Source organism: Capronia coronata (genome assembly GCF_000585585.1).
Source record: "Capronia coronata CBS 617.96 chromosome Unknown acBCG-supercont1.11, whole genome shotgun sequence".
NCBI classification, from domain to species: Eukaryota; Fungi; Ascomycota; class Eurotiomycetes; order Chaetothyriales; family Herpotrichiellaceae; genus Capronia; species Capronia coronata.
This window is the reverse complement of record NW_006912903.1, coordinates 462,783-479,829: the sequence shown is the minus strand read 5'-3', so window position 1 is coordinate 479,829 and position 17,047 is coordinate 462,783. Positions and strand designations below refer to the sequence as shown.

At 54.8% G+C, this 17,047-nt stretch overlaps 5 protein-coding genes across 5 annotated transcripts; 4 read left to right on the top strand and 1 right to left on the bottom strand.

Annotated features, from left to right (window-relative positions):
* Window positions 1–3,538: 3,538 nt before the first annotated feature.
* Window positions 3,539–6,571, top strand: A1O1_08953 (uncharacterized protein; the record flags this gene model as incomplete). The annotated part of the gene is made up of 1 exon (XM_007729810.1): window positions 3,539–6,571. The coding sequence occupies one exon, from the start codon at window positions 3,539–3,541 to the stop codon at window positions 6,569–6,571; it is 3,033 nt and encodes a 1,010-aa protein (XP_007728000.1).
* A 483-nt stretch (window positions 6,572–7,054) lies between these two features.
* Window positions 7,055–7,880, top strand: A1O1_08952 (V-type H+-transporting ATPase 21kDa proteolipid subunit; the record flags this gene model as incomplete). Its single annotated transcript, XM_007729809.1, has 4 exons — window positions 7,055–7,112; window positions 7,175–7,209; window positions 7,272–7,363; window positions 7,469–7,880. 4 exons carry the CDS (start codon window positions 7,055–7,057, stop codon window positions 7,878–7,880), a joined length of 597 nt encoding a protein of 198 aa, XP_007727999.1.
* An 894-nt stretch (window positions 7,881–8,774) lies between these two features.
* A1O1_08951 (uncharacterized protein) lies at window positions 8,775–11,606 on the top strand (the record flags this gene model as incomplete). The annotated part of the gene is made up of 1 exon (XM_007729808.1): window positions 8,775–11,606. The coding sequence occupies one exon, from the start codon at window positions 8,775–8,777 to the stop codon at window positions 11,604–11,606; it is 2,832 nt and encodes a 943-aa protein (XP_007727998.1).
* A 506-nt stretch (window positions 11,607–12,112) lies between these two features.
* A1O1_08950 (molybdopterin molybdotransferase) lies at window positions 12,113–14,296 on the bottom strand (the record flags this gene model as incomplete). Its single annotated transcript, XM_007729807.1, has 1 exon — window positions 12,113–14,296. One exon carries the CDS (start codon window positions 14,294–14,296, stop codon window positions 12,113–12,115), a length of 2,184 nt encoding a protein of 727 aa, XP_007727997.1.
* A 520-nt stretch (window positions 14,297–14,816) lies between these two features.
* A1O1_08949 (uncharacterized protein) lies at window positions 14,817–16,736 on the top strand (the record flags this gene model as incomplete). The annotated part of the gene is made up of 1 exon (XM_007729806.1): window positions 14,817–16,736. The coding sequence occupies one exon, from the start codon at window positions 14,817–14,819 to the stop codon at window positions 16,734–16,736; it is 1,920 nt and encodes a 639-aa protein (XP_007727996.1).
* Window positions 16,737–17,047: the final 311 nt, after the last annotated feature.

Genomic DNA, 17,047 nt, shown 5'->3' with positions numbered 1-17,047 from the left:
TGCTGCCGCAGCCGGCGTGGAATCTCTTCCGCGCAGTGCGGGGAAGATCCAACTGTCTCTTCTACCCTTATACAACCTCAACTCACCCCTCCAAGTCAACCAAGCAACACAACCACACCATTACAACCACCATGGCAAACGCGAATCGTTTCGGTCTACAGCCAGATAGGTACCAATCGTATAGTACAGCGCTGTCACGCTATCGGTGATGAATTAGCCAAGTTTCCAAACATCCCTACTCTGGCTGAAGGCAACGCTATTCCACAAAGCCTCGTCCACATCACCACTTAAGATCTCGTGATATTCCGACCATGGAGAATAAGGTGCTTGTTTCCCTCCTACCAGAGTTCGGACTGTCTGCAAACGGAGCAAGAGAAGCCGAGGAGAAACGGATTAGGCAGTACATTGGTCTTCTACCTGAACGCCAGGGTGCATGAATTATAAGCAGAAGACAGGAGTCAAGGAAGAGAGACCGACCTGAGCCAGGATCTGTATTATTAGAACATGTACTATATACTTAGGGTGAGCCCAGAGCAGTTTTTACATTGCTTTAGCTGCCAAGTAGCTTACTCGAGAAGACCCGAAGAGACGAAGAAACGAAGAGACGAAGAGAAGCACTTCTTGACTTCTTGTCCGTCTCCTCGTGCAGGCCATTTGCTCATTACGGAACTCATGGGTCATCCTGTATTTTGTGTCACCACTTCCCAACAGCAGGCCAATGTCGACAGTATCCCGCGGTGTCGCTAGCAGAAGATCCCTCAAACTATCATACTATTCAACCCTTGGTTGAGGGCTGGAAACCTGTGACCGGTATGCATGGTGGATCGGTTGTAGTTAGAGAAAACAGAAACGGGGCGCAGAAGGGGTACATTACGACGACGAGGCCCAACTGATCTGAAGGCTGCTAGGTTTTTGAGACGACTTCTTTTCATTCTACCACTTTGTTCTGCGCCAGCTTACCGGCTCGATCTCAATTATGCTGCCTGTCTCCGTTGTCCCTTCAGCAGCCGAAGAAATCAGGCGGGGTCCAGCCGACGACGGGCAGATATTGGCCGCTGACCGGTGTAAATGTTCATATCCCTGGGTTCATAGATCGTGATGATCATGAGGCATGTGGGCATCGTATTCGTGATAGCAGGAAGAGAGTCAACACATCGGTCCAAGGCTCCGGGGTTGATAACGGCTGGACCAGAGTGCGGGATACATCCTTGACGGTATGGCGTGGTCGGCAGAATGGCAATCGTGGCTGGCTGGGAAAAGTGTACAATCATCGGCCAGCCCATATGCGAGGCCATCGTAGCCATCTCCCAGGCACTCAGACCGGTCGGCCCTGACCAACGACTCGTAAATCAACAAAAATGCCACACTCTTGCTATTGAATCGGTATCGACTGATTGCGTGTCATGAGCGCAAGAGGCAAGCAAGACATCGCAATTTTTTCAGGGGACAACACCATTTATGGAGAAGCAGTGGATCGATTCACTGTGCGTAGTATTGGCCGTGGCCTTATAAAATGTTGCAGGGCTGTATGGTTCGGCAGCAGAGACCGCGAGAAAGACCACGAGTGGCAGATCAGCATCGGACTGCCGCCACTGATCGATTGCCAACCAGGCTTGGGCAGACACCGCAACGATGGCGAGGCTCACCATTGGCACCGGGGCCGTCCTTGCAGCAGAACAGGGTGGCAGCTTATTCTGCAGTCGGACACTTGTGGGCATTTCCTCAGTCGCCGATCTGCCAGGGACTCTGCATATATGAATGGTTGGTTTGTACCTACCTCCCTTGACACTCGTGGCCAGCGCGTTCCGGTCTTGCGATATCTTACCTGCTCCGTCCAAGCACCATTTCTTTGCCAAACGCATATGTAAGGTAGTGTAGACTCCACTTGGCATGACCTGACCTCAGCATGTGTTGGAATTACGCTGCAGTAATCGGAGGCGAGCTCGCTAAACAGGAACGAAGCCAAGTATGGAAACACGTCGCCGCGTAAGCACCAAGATTGCGAGGAGATTAAGAGAGCCAAAGGATTGTCGGTCGAGCGAGAGCGGTCGTGCATAGCAACGTGAGTCTGTTCCTTTTCACCTTCCCCAGAGTACGCCCTACATCGTGGCCCCCTGGTGTGACAGTCATCGAAAGAAGAATGGAGAAGTTGGCGCTGTGGTTGGATCAACATTCACGCCATTCACTTCAGAGAGGGAGAGAGAGAGATGGTTCCTCAGGACTAGGGTGTCACATACATCGTTGCTGACCGGCAATTGCCAGGCTCGAAGCCGAGTTGCTGATCGAGGAAGCGGAAGCCAAAGCAAGCAAGCAAGAGGTGCATGGCGTCTGCGTTAGGCGCAGCCGGGCGCAGCGCAGGGGTGAGGCATATGCTATATAAGGCAGGTAGCTAATGGGAATTGATGGAGGCGCAGGCAGCACGACTGAAGGATGAAGAACTGTGTGCCAGTGTGGGGGGTTTGGTGCTGCGTATACCTGAGCTTTAGGTAAAGTTCTAGCATGTACAGGGGCAGTGGGTACCTATAGCAATAGTACCTAAGGTATACTCTGTAAGCAGCCCAGGGTAAGGTATTCGGTGTTTACTTTTATCACTACCTCTAGGTACCCAACTCGCTCCATACTGTGTAGGATCTTCACCGAGATTCCACCTCTGTCTTCCCTGCGCCCAATTGATTGATTGCATCTCGCACAAACCGGGATCTCTACGCTCGACCCAATTTTACTCGTACACTCCGCAGCACAGAATAGCCTCATTCTGTTTCATTTGTCCATGACCACAACTCCAGACTCAGATGCCCCTTACCGAGGACACCGCCTTTCTGTAAGGCAAGGTAGTTCGCACTGCTTGACCTCCACTGGCACTTCGCCTCAAACATTCAACGGGAGACCTGCATATGCCACTGCGCACTGTACGCACAAGACTTCAAGTCCTGCCCCTCAGCTCTGTGCTCAGTAGGAGGCAATATCCCCATCACTCTCGGTGTTACTGACTGCGTGGGTTGCCTCGTCTTCAGTACACTCGTCGACTGACCTTGAAGTCCTCGAACCACTCTGTCATCCCATCTCTTGCTCCTGGCACTTTGCGTCTCGGATACTCCTCTTTTTTCTCTTCTTTCAGTGAACAACCCGCACGGTTGTGGCCCGAGGGAGACGTACATGATTGATCTTTACACGCTTTCTTGTCTTCGGTTGAATTGACCTTTCCCACGAGTTCGCCCGGCCCTGTCACCGATGATGTGCTGATTTCGATCTGGACTGTTGCGCTCCTACCTTGCCCGTGCCTTTGCAAACACGCTTTGAAATTTTCGGCCCCAACCGCCAACGCCCCGGGTTGGCAGTTGGTTGAAATAACAAGCCTCGTCCAACGATCCCTCTGACTCCGAGTTTCAATCCGGCGAGACAAGCACAAACCTCACTGCTTCTCCCGACAAGTTGACGGTTCGCAAGAGCATTGAGATCCCAGCAAAAATATTGAAACTGCAGCATCTGCCAATGAGTGCATGCCTCATGATACTTCTATCAAGTTGGCGACAGTGAAATGACCCCGCAGTGGCCTCCGTCACCGTGTGTGGAAGACGAAGATGTGGCGTTGGCAAAAGAGCATGTACATGGCGTGCCTCTACATGAATTGAAGAGTGATGATCAGCCGGCTTCCAGTCGCGGGTCGGTGGACCAATATCCCATAATCCTTGACTCCCATGCTCCCGCCACTACGTTCGAAAATGCATCACCAGCAGACCTGGACCAAGATCGAAACTCGGACAAGGCCCCTCTGCCACAAAGGGAGGAAGCCGCAACTATTCCTGCTATTACGAACCATGAAAAGAGGTTTGTCTATCTCCCGTCTAAGCGTCCGGATATGGGACCAGCGGACCGAGCCGAGTCTCTCCAACGGTCCAGGTCCGCCACACGGTTCGCTGAGCAGCAGCTTCGCAGAGGCAGACCTCCAATTCCAAGACTACAAACGGACTTGGGAGACGCGCTTGATGGAGTGGTCACAGGACATCGCCGTGCAGTCTCCCCGTATGCGCACAGGTCATCTACAGCGACCAACACATTGTCTGCGGGGGCTCAAAATGGCCACAAGCTGTTGTCACCCATGGATGCGCATGAGTATCGGAGGCCAGTGTCGGCACACCCAAAGACGCATTACATGAGGCATGATGGCATTGATTCTGATCACAAATTGAAGCCAAGTCGGAGAGCTGAACGCAGCAGAAGCAGAAGCGAACGGCAGAGTTTCTCACAATCGGATCGCTCAGACTCCGAGAGGTACAAACCATTGACGTCGTCAGCGAGACAACACGATTCGGAAAATGCGTTCAACCGTCGCGCGCGCCGTCAGCGCAGTCCTGCGCCTCCCCATGGAGCTTTCGATGGCTACAGCTATACAGGGCAAGATCATATCACTCCACCTCAAAGTCCGAAGGTGGTGTCAACATGGTCCTCTGTGGTGGACCAGACGATTCTGTCCGAAACACCACCTGATAGACGATGTGGAGCCGAACGAGGTACCAATGAGTCTCCTTACACATCTTCAGCTGAAGAAGCATATGGTCAATCTTTTGTGTCAGGAGATGACAGGACGGCCGCCCGCAGAGGTCGTTCGCGAAGAGGATCGCGATCTCATCATGAGCATGACGACAAGGCGAGGCCGACTCGGGGTATTTCCACGCGCCAAGAACGAGTATACGATAAAGATGCAAGCCATGGGCCACGGTCCTCTGAGGCGCATCTTCATCGGCGGTCACAAACGCCTGGAATCCCGAAAGGACTGGAAGACTACTTTGCAAAAGCTTTTGCCACTAATCAAAATAGGCGAATGAACCATGCTGACAGCCAATCCCGAGCAGTGTCGCCGAAGACATCACCGCCTCAAAGCCCGCCTAGGACGCCTTTAGGTGAACGGTCGTCCAGAGACTATTTCGAGGCAGCCTCCACTACCCTGAAGCCTACACGACAACGATCGCGTCCGCCTTCGTGGGATGACAGCCACTTCAAAGACATCAAACCTCTCACGTCACTCCTTGGTGCAGCGACTTTGGGCGCTTCGCTTGCAGCCAAGACCATCCCAAGCTTGTCTAGAGCATCCACCTCCCATTCGGGCGAAACACCAAGTACTGGCTCTCAAAGCCGTCTTGGTAGCGGTCAGAGATCGCGAAAGTCTTCTCCAGTCTCTGGGGCGGCCCCAATGATGTCTCCCAATATGTCTAGGACAAACTCGACGGCAGGCCAAGATGACGCCCCATCGATGCGTACTACGACCTATACTGTCCATGAGAACCGGACGCTGCCACTAAGTGCAACATATGCACCCATGGCAACTCTGGAACCACCACGCCCAAGCTTACGAGCGGCATCATACTCACACACTCATTCGCCTGACCAGCCCCGACCCCCTGCTCTATACAGGGCGCACTCGAGCACGCCGAGTCCCTCAAGCCAAGGATTCCGCCCGACAATTCAAGTTCCGTCTCATCCAGTCGCATCGTCAGCTCCGATAACGCCGGAGGTGGCTTCCCTCGGCCACTCACAACTGAGGCCGACTTCAATGCCCCCATGCCCTCGTTCGAGACCTGTCACTGGCCTTAATGATTGGTACACCATTCGAGACTTGCCGTATCTGGATTTCTGTCCGACCTGCATGAGCTTTCTTGGTGTCACCCGTTTCCGCGACCACTTTGTCCCTAGCTTACCGAAAGACCCAAGGCGGCCCGTCGTCTGCGCAATGAGTCTCCCCTGGCTCCGGGTCGCTTGGGTCCAATCAATCAAGCATGACAGAAAGGAACTCACTCTGGTCTGGAAAATCAGCACTCCGCCTCCGCAGGAGACGCGCCCCTGTCCGGGCTCCAAGGCTGATCTTAGAAGATGGTATCATCTGACTGATCCTAGGACCGGAAGACCAGTGGAAAGCTTTGACATATGCTCGGCCTGTGTCAGGAACCTAGATCTGATCTTCCCTAAGCTACAGTATCATCTGTTCGATCGACCCGCCACCAAGCCTTGCCAAGAGAAAGTGTGCAATATGAACACCAATAGCCGGCATTTCTTCCCCATCATGATAGAATTGGAACGACTGGCGGACCGGCGAGAAAAGGAACAGCTCAGACAGAAGGATATTCAGGACTTTGTCGACTTCGTTCGTCGGATATCCCGGCATCGCGAATGCACCAAAGACACCATGCTGGCAACCTCATCCTGGCATTACATTCCCGAGCTTCCCGAACTGACCATATGTGAAGAGTGCTTCGAAGAAGTTGTCTGGCCGTTCAGGGACCGGCCAATCGCAAGAGACGTATCCAAGACATTGAGACTTGTGCCCAACTTGCATCGAAGCCAGCTGGCGTCAGGGAACAGCTGCCAACTCTACAGCGACCGGATGAGGAAGATCTTCTATGAAGCTGTAAACAAGAACGACTTTGACAGTTTGAAGACGGCAGCGAAATACAGGTATAGCATGGAACATCGGTTGCAAGAAATGCAAAAGTTGTACGAGATGGACCAGAAGGCTGGGATCGACAGGCGCACGGAAATGGAAAGGAACGTTGCGATTTGGAAATCCATCGAATGAATCATGAGGAATAATTTACGATTAATGAGGAAGGACTAGCATGAGCATGCCTTTGCGAAGAGCGGCCTTGGGCAACTCTGCCAGGGAGACCTGCCTCTTGATCGGATATAGAATAAGGTATTGACTTCAAAGCCTGCAAAACGCTATATTTGCGGTCCGAAAGCCAGCGACTAGGTCTGTACATGTGCCTTAGTCTGCTTTCTCGGGAGTTGCTTGCCAGAGTAGGAGTCTACCATCATAGCTGCTGTGATACTGTTTGACGTTGTTCTTGCACTACGCCCCCCTGAAACCATGACGAGGGGGCCAGCCTTCCACGTGACCCTCGACTCGTGACTCGGGCCACCTTCCTACAGATTCGGGGAAACGTTCCCTTCTAGCTGCGGCCTGCAACTGCGCGAGCTTCGGTGCTCGAGACAGCAGCCATCACAGCAGCGCCAACTCTGTCGCATCGGTTCAAATTCGAAAAGGCGGCGAGGGTGCAAGATGAGTCTCATCTACCCTGCTGGAGGCGCAGTTACTGCCCTTGGTGTGGTCGGATTGTGTAAGTCCCCGTTCAGTCTGCTTGGATGCGGTCATGGTGCCCCCAGCTAACGGAAATCGCAGACATGCTCTTCAATGGCGAGGGCGAACAATTCAATGTACGCATTTGTCAAGAGAAACCAGTTCTATCCTGGAAGGCACTGACTGAGCTGGGACGTAGGTCGGTCAATTTCTCGAGACCGTATCACCATACGCTTGGGCGGACTTGGGCATTGCTCTATGTATAGGACTGTCTGTCGTGGGTGCAGCCTGGTAAGAAAACACCACAACTGACCCCTATGGATGAGGCTCGTCCTTATGGTGCATGCCATGGGCGGTGCGGGAAATGGCATTTGCATACTAATGTTTGCAATGTAGGGGCATCTTCATCACCGGCACATCCATCCTCGGCGGCGGTGTAAGAGCTCCACGGATACGGACGAAGAACTTGATCTCGATTATCTTCTGCGAAGTTGTCGCCATCTACGGTGTCATCATGGCGATCGTCTTTTCCTCGAAATTGACAATGGTGCCGGAGGAGACACTGTATACGGGCTCCAATTATTACACTGGTTATGCACTCTTCTGGGCTGGCCTGACTGTGGGCATGTGCAACCTCATCTGCGGTGTCAGTGTTGGAATCAATGGAAGCAGTGCGGCGTTGGCCGATGCCGCCGACGCAAGCCTATTCGTCAAGGTCCTGGTCATCGAAATCTTCTCAAGCGTGCTGGGGCTGTTTGGGTTGATCATCGGACTGTTGGTCAGCGGAAAGGCACTGGAATTTGCTTGAGGCAAGAGAAGCAATCAGACAGAACAAGTGCACTCAGAGCTGCGGCCAGCTCAGGAATTACACGGCCTACAGAGCAACAACACAGAGAAAGTCGATTAAATCTTGTACAAACAGCGGCGACATAAGGAGCAGTGTACGATGTATGAGTGGCTCCAAGGAGCCCATCGTACACCATCCGGTGACTGACTACGAGGGCTACAGGACAAGACGGTCAGCTTGCAGAAGCGGAGGCTTACAGGGTGGATGACCTCAAGATGTGTACATCTATGGATTGACGCTCACTGCAGACAGGGGCCGGAGCACACTTTAATGGTGGCGAGGCTGCGGATGGAAGGCGTTTGGGAGAGGGCATAAATTCATTACATTCAATGTACACCGGCTGGCGCTCCAGCGTCATTGCCATGAACACAGTCTATTCAGTTTTGTCTCACAGTCGAGAGACAATATGAAAAGTTGAATTGTTGGCATGTACCACTGGTAGTACTGTATATACCTACCTACCTACCTCTGTGGCTTTGTTTGTATAGATACCAACGAGAACCGCAACCAACGACGTCACTGTTCGTTTTCCCTCTTTGAATTTCCTCCATCGACTCGCATCCGCCACAACCCAGGCTTCCAGCTTCCGACTTCCACCATGTGGTCTGGGTGTTAAGGACAGGTAAGAGGTTTCTGGTAGACCTCCATCCTATTCCTTTCTTCACCCATACGTCTAGGAGGTGGCTGAAGCCTGCTCTTGCAACGATTCCCTGTGACAGCCCCCATACTCATGCCTGCGCGTTTGATTCTACTTCCACGACTGCGACCTCCGGGACCCTGAATCAATACTCTGGACTCGCAATTTTGCAGAAAGGCTGTTGGCAACCGTTGGGCGTGTAATTAACTTACATTATCATGGCTCATCCTGCCCATTCCTTAGGACCTACGTGCGCATACTACGAAGAAGAGGAGGAGGCAGATCCGCCGTCCGACGGCTCTCACCCACCCAGAGTCAAGGCTCAATTCTTCTATGTTTCGTCTCTGCCTATAGATGATCCGCTCTCCCCTTTACCACCTGTGTCCGCCGGCAAAGCATCGCGTCTTCCCCCGCAACCATTCTCCGTTCGAGACAACGCAGCTTTGGAAGAAGCATGGCGGGCATTTCAACACCCGGAGACTGGTCCCGAAAGAAACAAAGACGCGAAGACGAGGTGGAATTTTGCTCGAGGTATCTTTTCTTTCCCAGAGTTTACGGGCTCCGGCGGCTCTCCCAATGCCAGGTCCCCTCCCACAGATTCAGGAAGACCCGAAAAGATGGCAGGTTGTAGTGGTACACGAGAAGGGTCTTCGAAACGTCCACCTGCTGAGGCAGAGGTCATGCTGGGTTCTGACTCAGGCCCCGGAATTGAGTCAAAACTGGTCGATGCACAAGAGTTGAATGACAACAGAGACAGTCAAGATCAGCCCGCCACGCATAAGAGACGCCTCTCTCCATTCAGGCATAGACAGAAGGAAGATGAGGCCGGCCATAGTATTTCGCCGAAATCTGCAAAGTTCGATCTCACTCGACAGACACCCCCTCAACCGACCACAGCATTTGACTCGGACATGAGTGGTCGACCCTTCGCCAGACCTCCCAGCGGACGGGACATCAGTTCAGCTTCCAAGCGCCAAGGGGCCTTGCCACTCTCCGAGGAACCCGATGATGACCTAAGCAAAGCACGAAGTCGGTCCTCTAGTGTTGGACGACATCGCCGGAAAGAAGGAGGTCAGGAAAAGGCATTTGTACCGGTGGGCGTGTCCCGTCTTCATCTGGTGGAGATTCCTGACCTCATCATGAAACCGATCTACTGGTCTCCGATCAATGACACGTCCGACGTCATTCGAGCCACCTGGTTCTACAAGGACACTATGCTGCCGGTGCCGGTGGACGTTGCCAATCGATTGGAAGTGGGATACGAGTACATGAAACCTTACGCCGAGTCATATCAGGAAGAGCTGTCAGCTTGTATCGAGAATGGCGCATCTGCAGAGTTGAAAGTGGTCTATAGGCTCTGGCCTGACGAGCCAAGGTTGAGCCGACCTGAGACTGCAGCTGATACCAAAGAAATGGACCAAGGCGCCTTACAGGAGGCGGAGGATGTACCCTTACCAGAAGCGTTTGTGAATGCGGCGGCAGACCACCGAAAGCCTAAGGAGCGACGGTTGTTTGCTACACACAGTGTTGTCTACACTGACGCCAGAAACGCTCAAATCCTGAGGCCAAGCTTGTTACCATCCGTCAGCAAAAACCGGCGACCATTGAGTTCCCTTAGGAAGGGCCGACAGATCGGCGTTGCAGTTGTTCGTGGGTTTGACCGTAAGGAGTGGTTGAAGATCCACCCGGACCCCAAGCTGGATGCCAAAGCGGCCTACGCAAAGGTCGGAGCCTACATGTCTCAATCTGGAGACGCCACGACTCGAGGTCGCCGCATGTCATGCGCTGCTTGTGAGGGAGAGACCGAAGCACCGAAAGTATCCGACCTTGTTCTGGTCATCCACGGTATTGGGCAGAAGTTGTCAGAGAGAGTGGACAGTTTTCACTTCACTCATGCCGTCAATGGCCTGAGACGCGAGTTCAACGTCGAGTTGTCGACCGAAGCTGTCAAAGGCAATCTGCGAACAGGCACGGGAATCATGGTTTTGCCCGTGAACTGGCGCCTGACTGTATCCTTCGACGAGGATGTAAAGGCTTCACAAGAGGACGCAGGAAACAAGTATGCACTCAAGGATATCACCCCAGACACTCTTCCAGGCGTTCGGTCTCTGATCAGTGATGTGATGTTGGATATTCCCTACTACATGTCTCATCATAAAGACAAGATGACCTCGGCGGTCATACGGGAAGCCAATCGAGTCTACCGACTATGGTGTCGGAATAATCCAGGGTTTGAAGATTATGGTCGTGTGCATCTCATCGCTCACTCGCTCGGGTCAGTGATGGCCATGGAGATCTTGAGTCAACAACCCACCCGTATTGGAAAGGACATCAAGCTGGACAGCAAGAAGCCCAGTGAAAAATTGTTCGAGTTTGATACCACCAACTTGTTCTGCTGTGGAAGCCCGTCTGGGTTCTTCCTGCTTCTCCACAATGCCAGTCTCATTCCACGCAAGGGCCGAAACAAGCCGGGCATGGAGGGTGTCGACCGACAGCCCAGTATCGCCAGTGAAGCCAGATATGGCTGTCTCGCGGTGGACAATCTGTACAACATCTGCCATCGGAACGACCCAATCTCGTACCTGCAAAACGCGGCTGTCGACCAACTCTACGCGGCGTCTCTTCAACCCGCCTCCATCCCCAGCGCCAGTGTCGGCTTTTTCAAACGTATAGGAAACAGTCTACGTTGGGCATCTGCCTCTCCATCCGACACGTACACTGCGGCCGCACCAGCCGGGCGGCCTGAGCTCCAGCATTTGCCTAGCACGGTCGAGCTGGAAACTCACAACTTCACGCGGGAGGAAATCGCTGAGCAGCGCATGTTCCTCCTCAACGACAACGGGCAGGTCGACTGGTTTCTGAATTCCGGCGGGGGCCCTCTTGAGATCCAGTACCTCAGCATGCTCAGTGCTCATAGCAGTTATTGGATCCTGCAGGACTTTGTCAGGTTTCTGGTTGTAGAGATCGGACGCGAGCCTGGCAAGGCTCATACATTGCCGGCCCTGAGGGCAGTCAAGAAGAGGGAGTACAAAAAGGGGAGCATTGCATAAAGAGGCGGCAATGGTTGTCAATGATTTGCTTTTGGGGGGTTACAGCGTCAAAGCATGTTCTTGGGCACGGACGAGCAGGATATGAGGACTGTTCTTTGCTGCTGATGGACGATGCAGCCAGCGAGCGGATAGATTGAGATTGGGACTGGTATAGGGGATTTGCAAGGTATTGGATTGGATTGGGTTGCACCACACGACACGAGTATCATGATTGTTTCGGCGCTGCTATTCTTATATTATGACATTGATACCCCCTTTGCGCGTTGACTTGGGAAGAGTCGGACTGTTCGAGACGGGAGTACCGGGTTGTCAGATGCGTGGACTACTGCGAACTTGGGCCAGGGATACATTGCCTGCATGGATGCATGCAATACACAGCACATGGCTATACATAACAAGTATAGTAATAGACACCACTCAGCCGGATTCAGGGCGGACTCGTCTTGATCAAAGCTTCGTTCCTTGACATCCGGCTCAGCCTCACTCCCTCGTCGTTTTTGGACTCTTTAGTACCCTAGAACCATGCCCATCATCAGAGCCTCGCACTCTCCGCCGGCCTCGATCCAGCCTTCCTGCTGCGGCAGTTCCAGGAGCGCATTCGCCGTCGCGAGGCTTCCGACCCGACTACTCCGCTGGAAGCCCGTGCTTGTAGCGACGAGTCTGCCATCGTGGGGATCGACGTGGACAACGACGCGATGGTACTCGACGCGTGCTTTGTCGCAGCGCACGCGACCGGCCAGTCTGACCTTGACGCGTTGGAGGCCGCAGTGGTCGGCGCCGCTATCCACAAGTAACCCTGCCATCTTCTGCAAACACGGCAAGACAAACAGATTCGCCGTGACCAACGCACTGGCCGGGTTGCCCGGCAGGCCGAACAGCAGCTTCTCCTGGCCGGCACGGAGGCCGGTGTGCGTGTCTTTGACAGGCACGCTGGCAAACGTGGTGGGCTTGCCCGGCTTCATACTGACGCGGCCGAAATGCACGGTGCCGCCCAGGGCGCGTTCGACGGTGGGCTTGAGCAGGTCGAGCTCGCCCATGCTGACGCCGCCGGTGGTGAGGACGACGTCGAGCTCGTGTTCGCGGAACGCGGAGCGCAGCTTCTCCTCGAGCTCCGTGGCCGGGGTGTCGCGGGCGACGCCCAGGTCGACCACTTCCTCACACAGCCTCCAGCCGCGCAGCAGCGTCAACAGGGACGGCCGGTTCGAGTCGCGGATCATCCCGCCCGTCAGCGGGCCGGTGTGGGAGATGTCGCACACCTCGTCGCCCGTCGACATGACGCCCACGCGCGGCTTGCGGTAGACCGGGACCTTCTGCGTTCCCGAGGCCGCGAGGACCCCGATCTCGCCGCCGAGCGGGCTGATCATGGTCCCGCGTTTCAGCACCATCGACCCGAGCGCGATGTCGCTGCCGGGTTCACGGATGTTTTCGCCCACGGCGAGCTCGTCCGTCAGGATCGCCACGGCAGCTTCTTCGCTGCCGTCCGCCGTCGTGCTGGCGATCGTCGTGTCTTCCACCATCACCACGGCGTTGGCGTTGGCCGGGAGCGGCGCTCCGGTGGTGATACGCGCGATTTGTCCGGGTTGCAGGGGCGGGGGCAGTGAGGCGGCTTGGGCGTGAGACACCGATGCGACGGGGAATGTTCCTTTGATGGACGAGGTTGGAGAGGAGGGAGAGTTTGTGGTGGTGTCATCTGCTTTCGTGTCGGCGATGATCACTGCGTATCCGTCTACGATGCTTGCTCGGTACGCGGGCACTGCTTCTGCCGCGCGAATGTCTTCGGATACCACGTAGCCGGTCAAGTCTGGGCTGAGGTCGCGCAGCTCGGTCGTTGGAGACGGTGATTTCTCGAGAATTTTGGAAACCGCCTCCTGGACAGTGAGCATGGGATATGGAGACGAGCGTGCGCGTGCGGTGGCGCCCAGTCGTGGATCGTTGGATTGGGGTCGCTCGGAGGGTACTGTGTGCGCTTTTGGGATTTTGTGGCCGTGGCCGTGGCCGTGGCTGCCATGGGCGTGGTCGTGGTCGTGGTCATGGTGATGGGAGTGGTCGTGATTATGCCCATGGTCAGGACCTGTCGCGGTAGAAGAGTCAGGAGTAGGCTTAGACCCCGAGGCAGCAAGACCGGCGTCTTTCTCTAGTTTCTTGGTTCCTCCGGAATGAGCGGCTCTCGAGTCTTCCCCGGCTGCTTGCAGACAAGCGTGAGGCAGCAGTTTCAGCACGGCCTGTAGATTCTCTTTGGCGCCCTTGGGCGATCCCGGCAGCGTGATGATGACAGATTTGTTCCGCACCCCGGCAACAGGTCGCGACATCATGGCGAACGGCGTGACCTGGAACGACGCAGCCAACATGCCATGCACGATGCCAGGCGCGTGGCGATGGATCAGCGGCGCGATCGCTTCGGGCGTGTAATCCCGTCGGGCGAAGCCGGTGCCGCCGGTCGTCACGACCAGATTGATCGGGCCCGAGTCGCTGGCGGATGAGGGTTCATGGTCGGTCCAGGAGCGCACGACTCGTTGGATTTCCAGGATGTCATCTCGCACGATCTCCACGATCGGTTCGGCCCATTTGCCGCCGCCCTCTTGGGAGAACGTCTCTTTCAGGGTCGGCGCCGCTTTGTCTGTAGATGGGTCGGCGGCGGCTGTGTCGGAGACAATGAGGATGGCTGGGCGAAGGAATGATGAGGTGCTCATCTTGCTGTGTGATGTGAGGATCTAAGATATCTATGCTGTTGCTTGGATTTCACCGAGGAGCATGAGTATCTGTGTACATGGTTTGAGTAGCGGGACACGACATATATCACAGTAGAAGGTATGTGTGTGAGAGTGAGAGAGAGATATATAGAGATATGGAAGAATGACATCGACATCGTGGATCGTTAAGTTTGGTGTCGTCGATGGACGAGTCTCGTCTCGTCTCTATCGCAGCCTTACTGGTCAGCCGGGCCGGAGGGGGAACAATATTCACCCGGCAGCCTTGCCGGCTCCGTCCGCCTCCCTTCTCCGCGACGACGACGCCAACGCCAACGACAGCGACGTTGATTGATCTATCGAACAAACCACAGCCAAAAGGTGGGAGACGGGCAGCGTGGTAGTTGGTAGCTGGTAGCCGGTCTAAGGTGCTGTCGCCGACACTCACTGGGATCTAAGCTGCTTATATTCGATTCTGTTCCCGACACTTGGACTGAGCAAGAAGGAATAGAAGTTCTACACCATGGACATTGCGACGCCTCAGATGCCCTTCATCTTTGCTTCCACGGCAACAAACCTAAGCGCACAATGCCTCGCCAACAATCTGCCCCAGCCGTCTCTGTTCGGCGCCGAGATCCTGAGCGTCACATCCTCCCTGGTGTCGAACTACACGGCCTCGTTCCCCCCTCCGGATTTCACCAATTCGGATCCTCCTAGCTATGGCGCAGCAACAGACCTCTCGTTCTGCAACATTACCGTGGCATACACCCACCCGAGCCAGAACGATACCATCAACGTGAATCTATGGCTGCCAGTATCTGTATCGGAGTCTGCCTCCGCCTCCGCCACCGCCAATGCCACCACTCCCGACGACTGGACAGCAGCACCAGCACCAGTACCAGTACCCTTAACAACGCCCGCATGGAACGGCAGGTTTCTATCTCTAGGAGGAGGCGGCTACGTGATGGGCCCACCCGACATTGACGCCCACGTGTCCCTGACCCAAGGCTACGCCATCTCCAGCACCGACGGCGGCCACAGCCGCACCGTCGGATCCAGTGAGCCGTGGGCGCTCGTGTCGCCAGGAAACGTCAATCTATATCTCCTGCAAGACTTTGCCTCTGTCGCACTGCACGATATGGCCGTGATCGGGAAGGAGATAGTAAAGTCCTTCTACGGCGTTGCTCCGAGCTACAGTTACTTCAAGGGCTGTTCGACGGGCGGTCGCCAGGGTCTGATGCTCGCGCAGCGCTACCCGGACGACTACGACGGCATTCTTGCCGCAGCGCCGGCCATCTACTTTCCCAAACTGCTGATGAGCCACTACTGGGCGCAAGTCGTGATGAACCAGCTAGGCAAATACCCTCATGGATGCGAACTCGATGCCATCAACGCAGCTCTCGTTGACGAATGCGACGACCTGGATGGTGTCAGGGATGGCGTCGTGGCAGCCGTGGACGCCTGTCATTTCGATCCGTTCAAGCTGGTCGGCACGTCCATCTCGTGTACAGAGCGTTACGCAGATGCAGATGCACACGGAGAGCCAGTAGCGCACTCCCTCAACATCAGCCACGCCGCCGCTCATGTCGCACTGTCAGTCTGGCGTGGCCCTGTGGATGCAGATTCCTCCAACACCACTCTCTGGCCTGGCCTAGTGCCCGGCTCGCCACTGTCCATCTTCGCCGGGACCTCGTGTTTCCGAAACGGCAGCTGCACGGGCTCTCCGAACCTGTTGACCCACGAATGGATCCGGCTGTTCATGTACAAAGACCCGACGCTGGACCTGGCGGACCTGGCGAGACTCGTCACCCATGAAACCTTTGTCCAGTTGTTCCATCAGTCCGACGAGCTGTACCACTCGTTCATATCGACCAGCGACCCGGATCTGGGCTTGTTTGCCCGTCGCGGCGGCAAGATCATCACCTGGCACGGTCTGAGCGACGAGGCCATCATGCCTGATCAGTCGCGTCTGTATTATGACCATGTGGTAGCTTTGGCTGCAGAGAGGAAAAACAAGAGTCGATCCACTAAGGGGTCAGTGAGCGATGACAAAACCACGGGCAAAGACAGGGAAAAAAGCAAAGAGAAGACTCCAACACAAGACCTCGGCAACGTGACAGATTACTACCGTCTCTTCCTCGCCCCTGGCGTCCAACATTGCGGCTATGGCCCCGGCGCCCTACCTATCAACGTGATGGAGAGGCTCCGCGATTGGGTCGAATACGGAGTTGCGCCGGATGTCTTGGAGGGCGAGAGCTTTCCAGATCACACCCGCTACCCCGGAACAGACGGGGAAACAGTCGATATCAGTGGGAACCAGTTTGTCGACGATAAGAAAAAGTTCACCCGCCCGGTGTGCATGTACCCCTTGGTCGCGCGGTACGTAGGCCACGGCGACCCTCGGCGTGCGGAAAATTTCGAATGCGCAGAGTCGTTCTTTTGAGTCTGTTGAACGAGACTCGGAGGAGGAAGAGGGTGTGGAGAGCAGCGTGGGTATACATCATGTTAATGTATAGATGTACACTTGATATACACAAAAGCTGGATAAACTAACCCAGATTATACACCCGTTATTATAATCGATCGGGATCAAAGAGAAATGAATCAAGATAGATCGTTTCTGTTTCCTATTTTCGAGCCCTCTAACGGCAGTCTGTCTTCAGACCCTATGCAATGTCATGACCCATATCCAGTCTTGTAGCATTCATGCCGACCTCAGATGAAATATATACTCCCGTTTACCTGTCGCTCGTG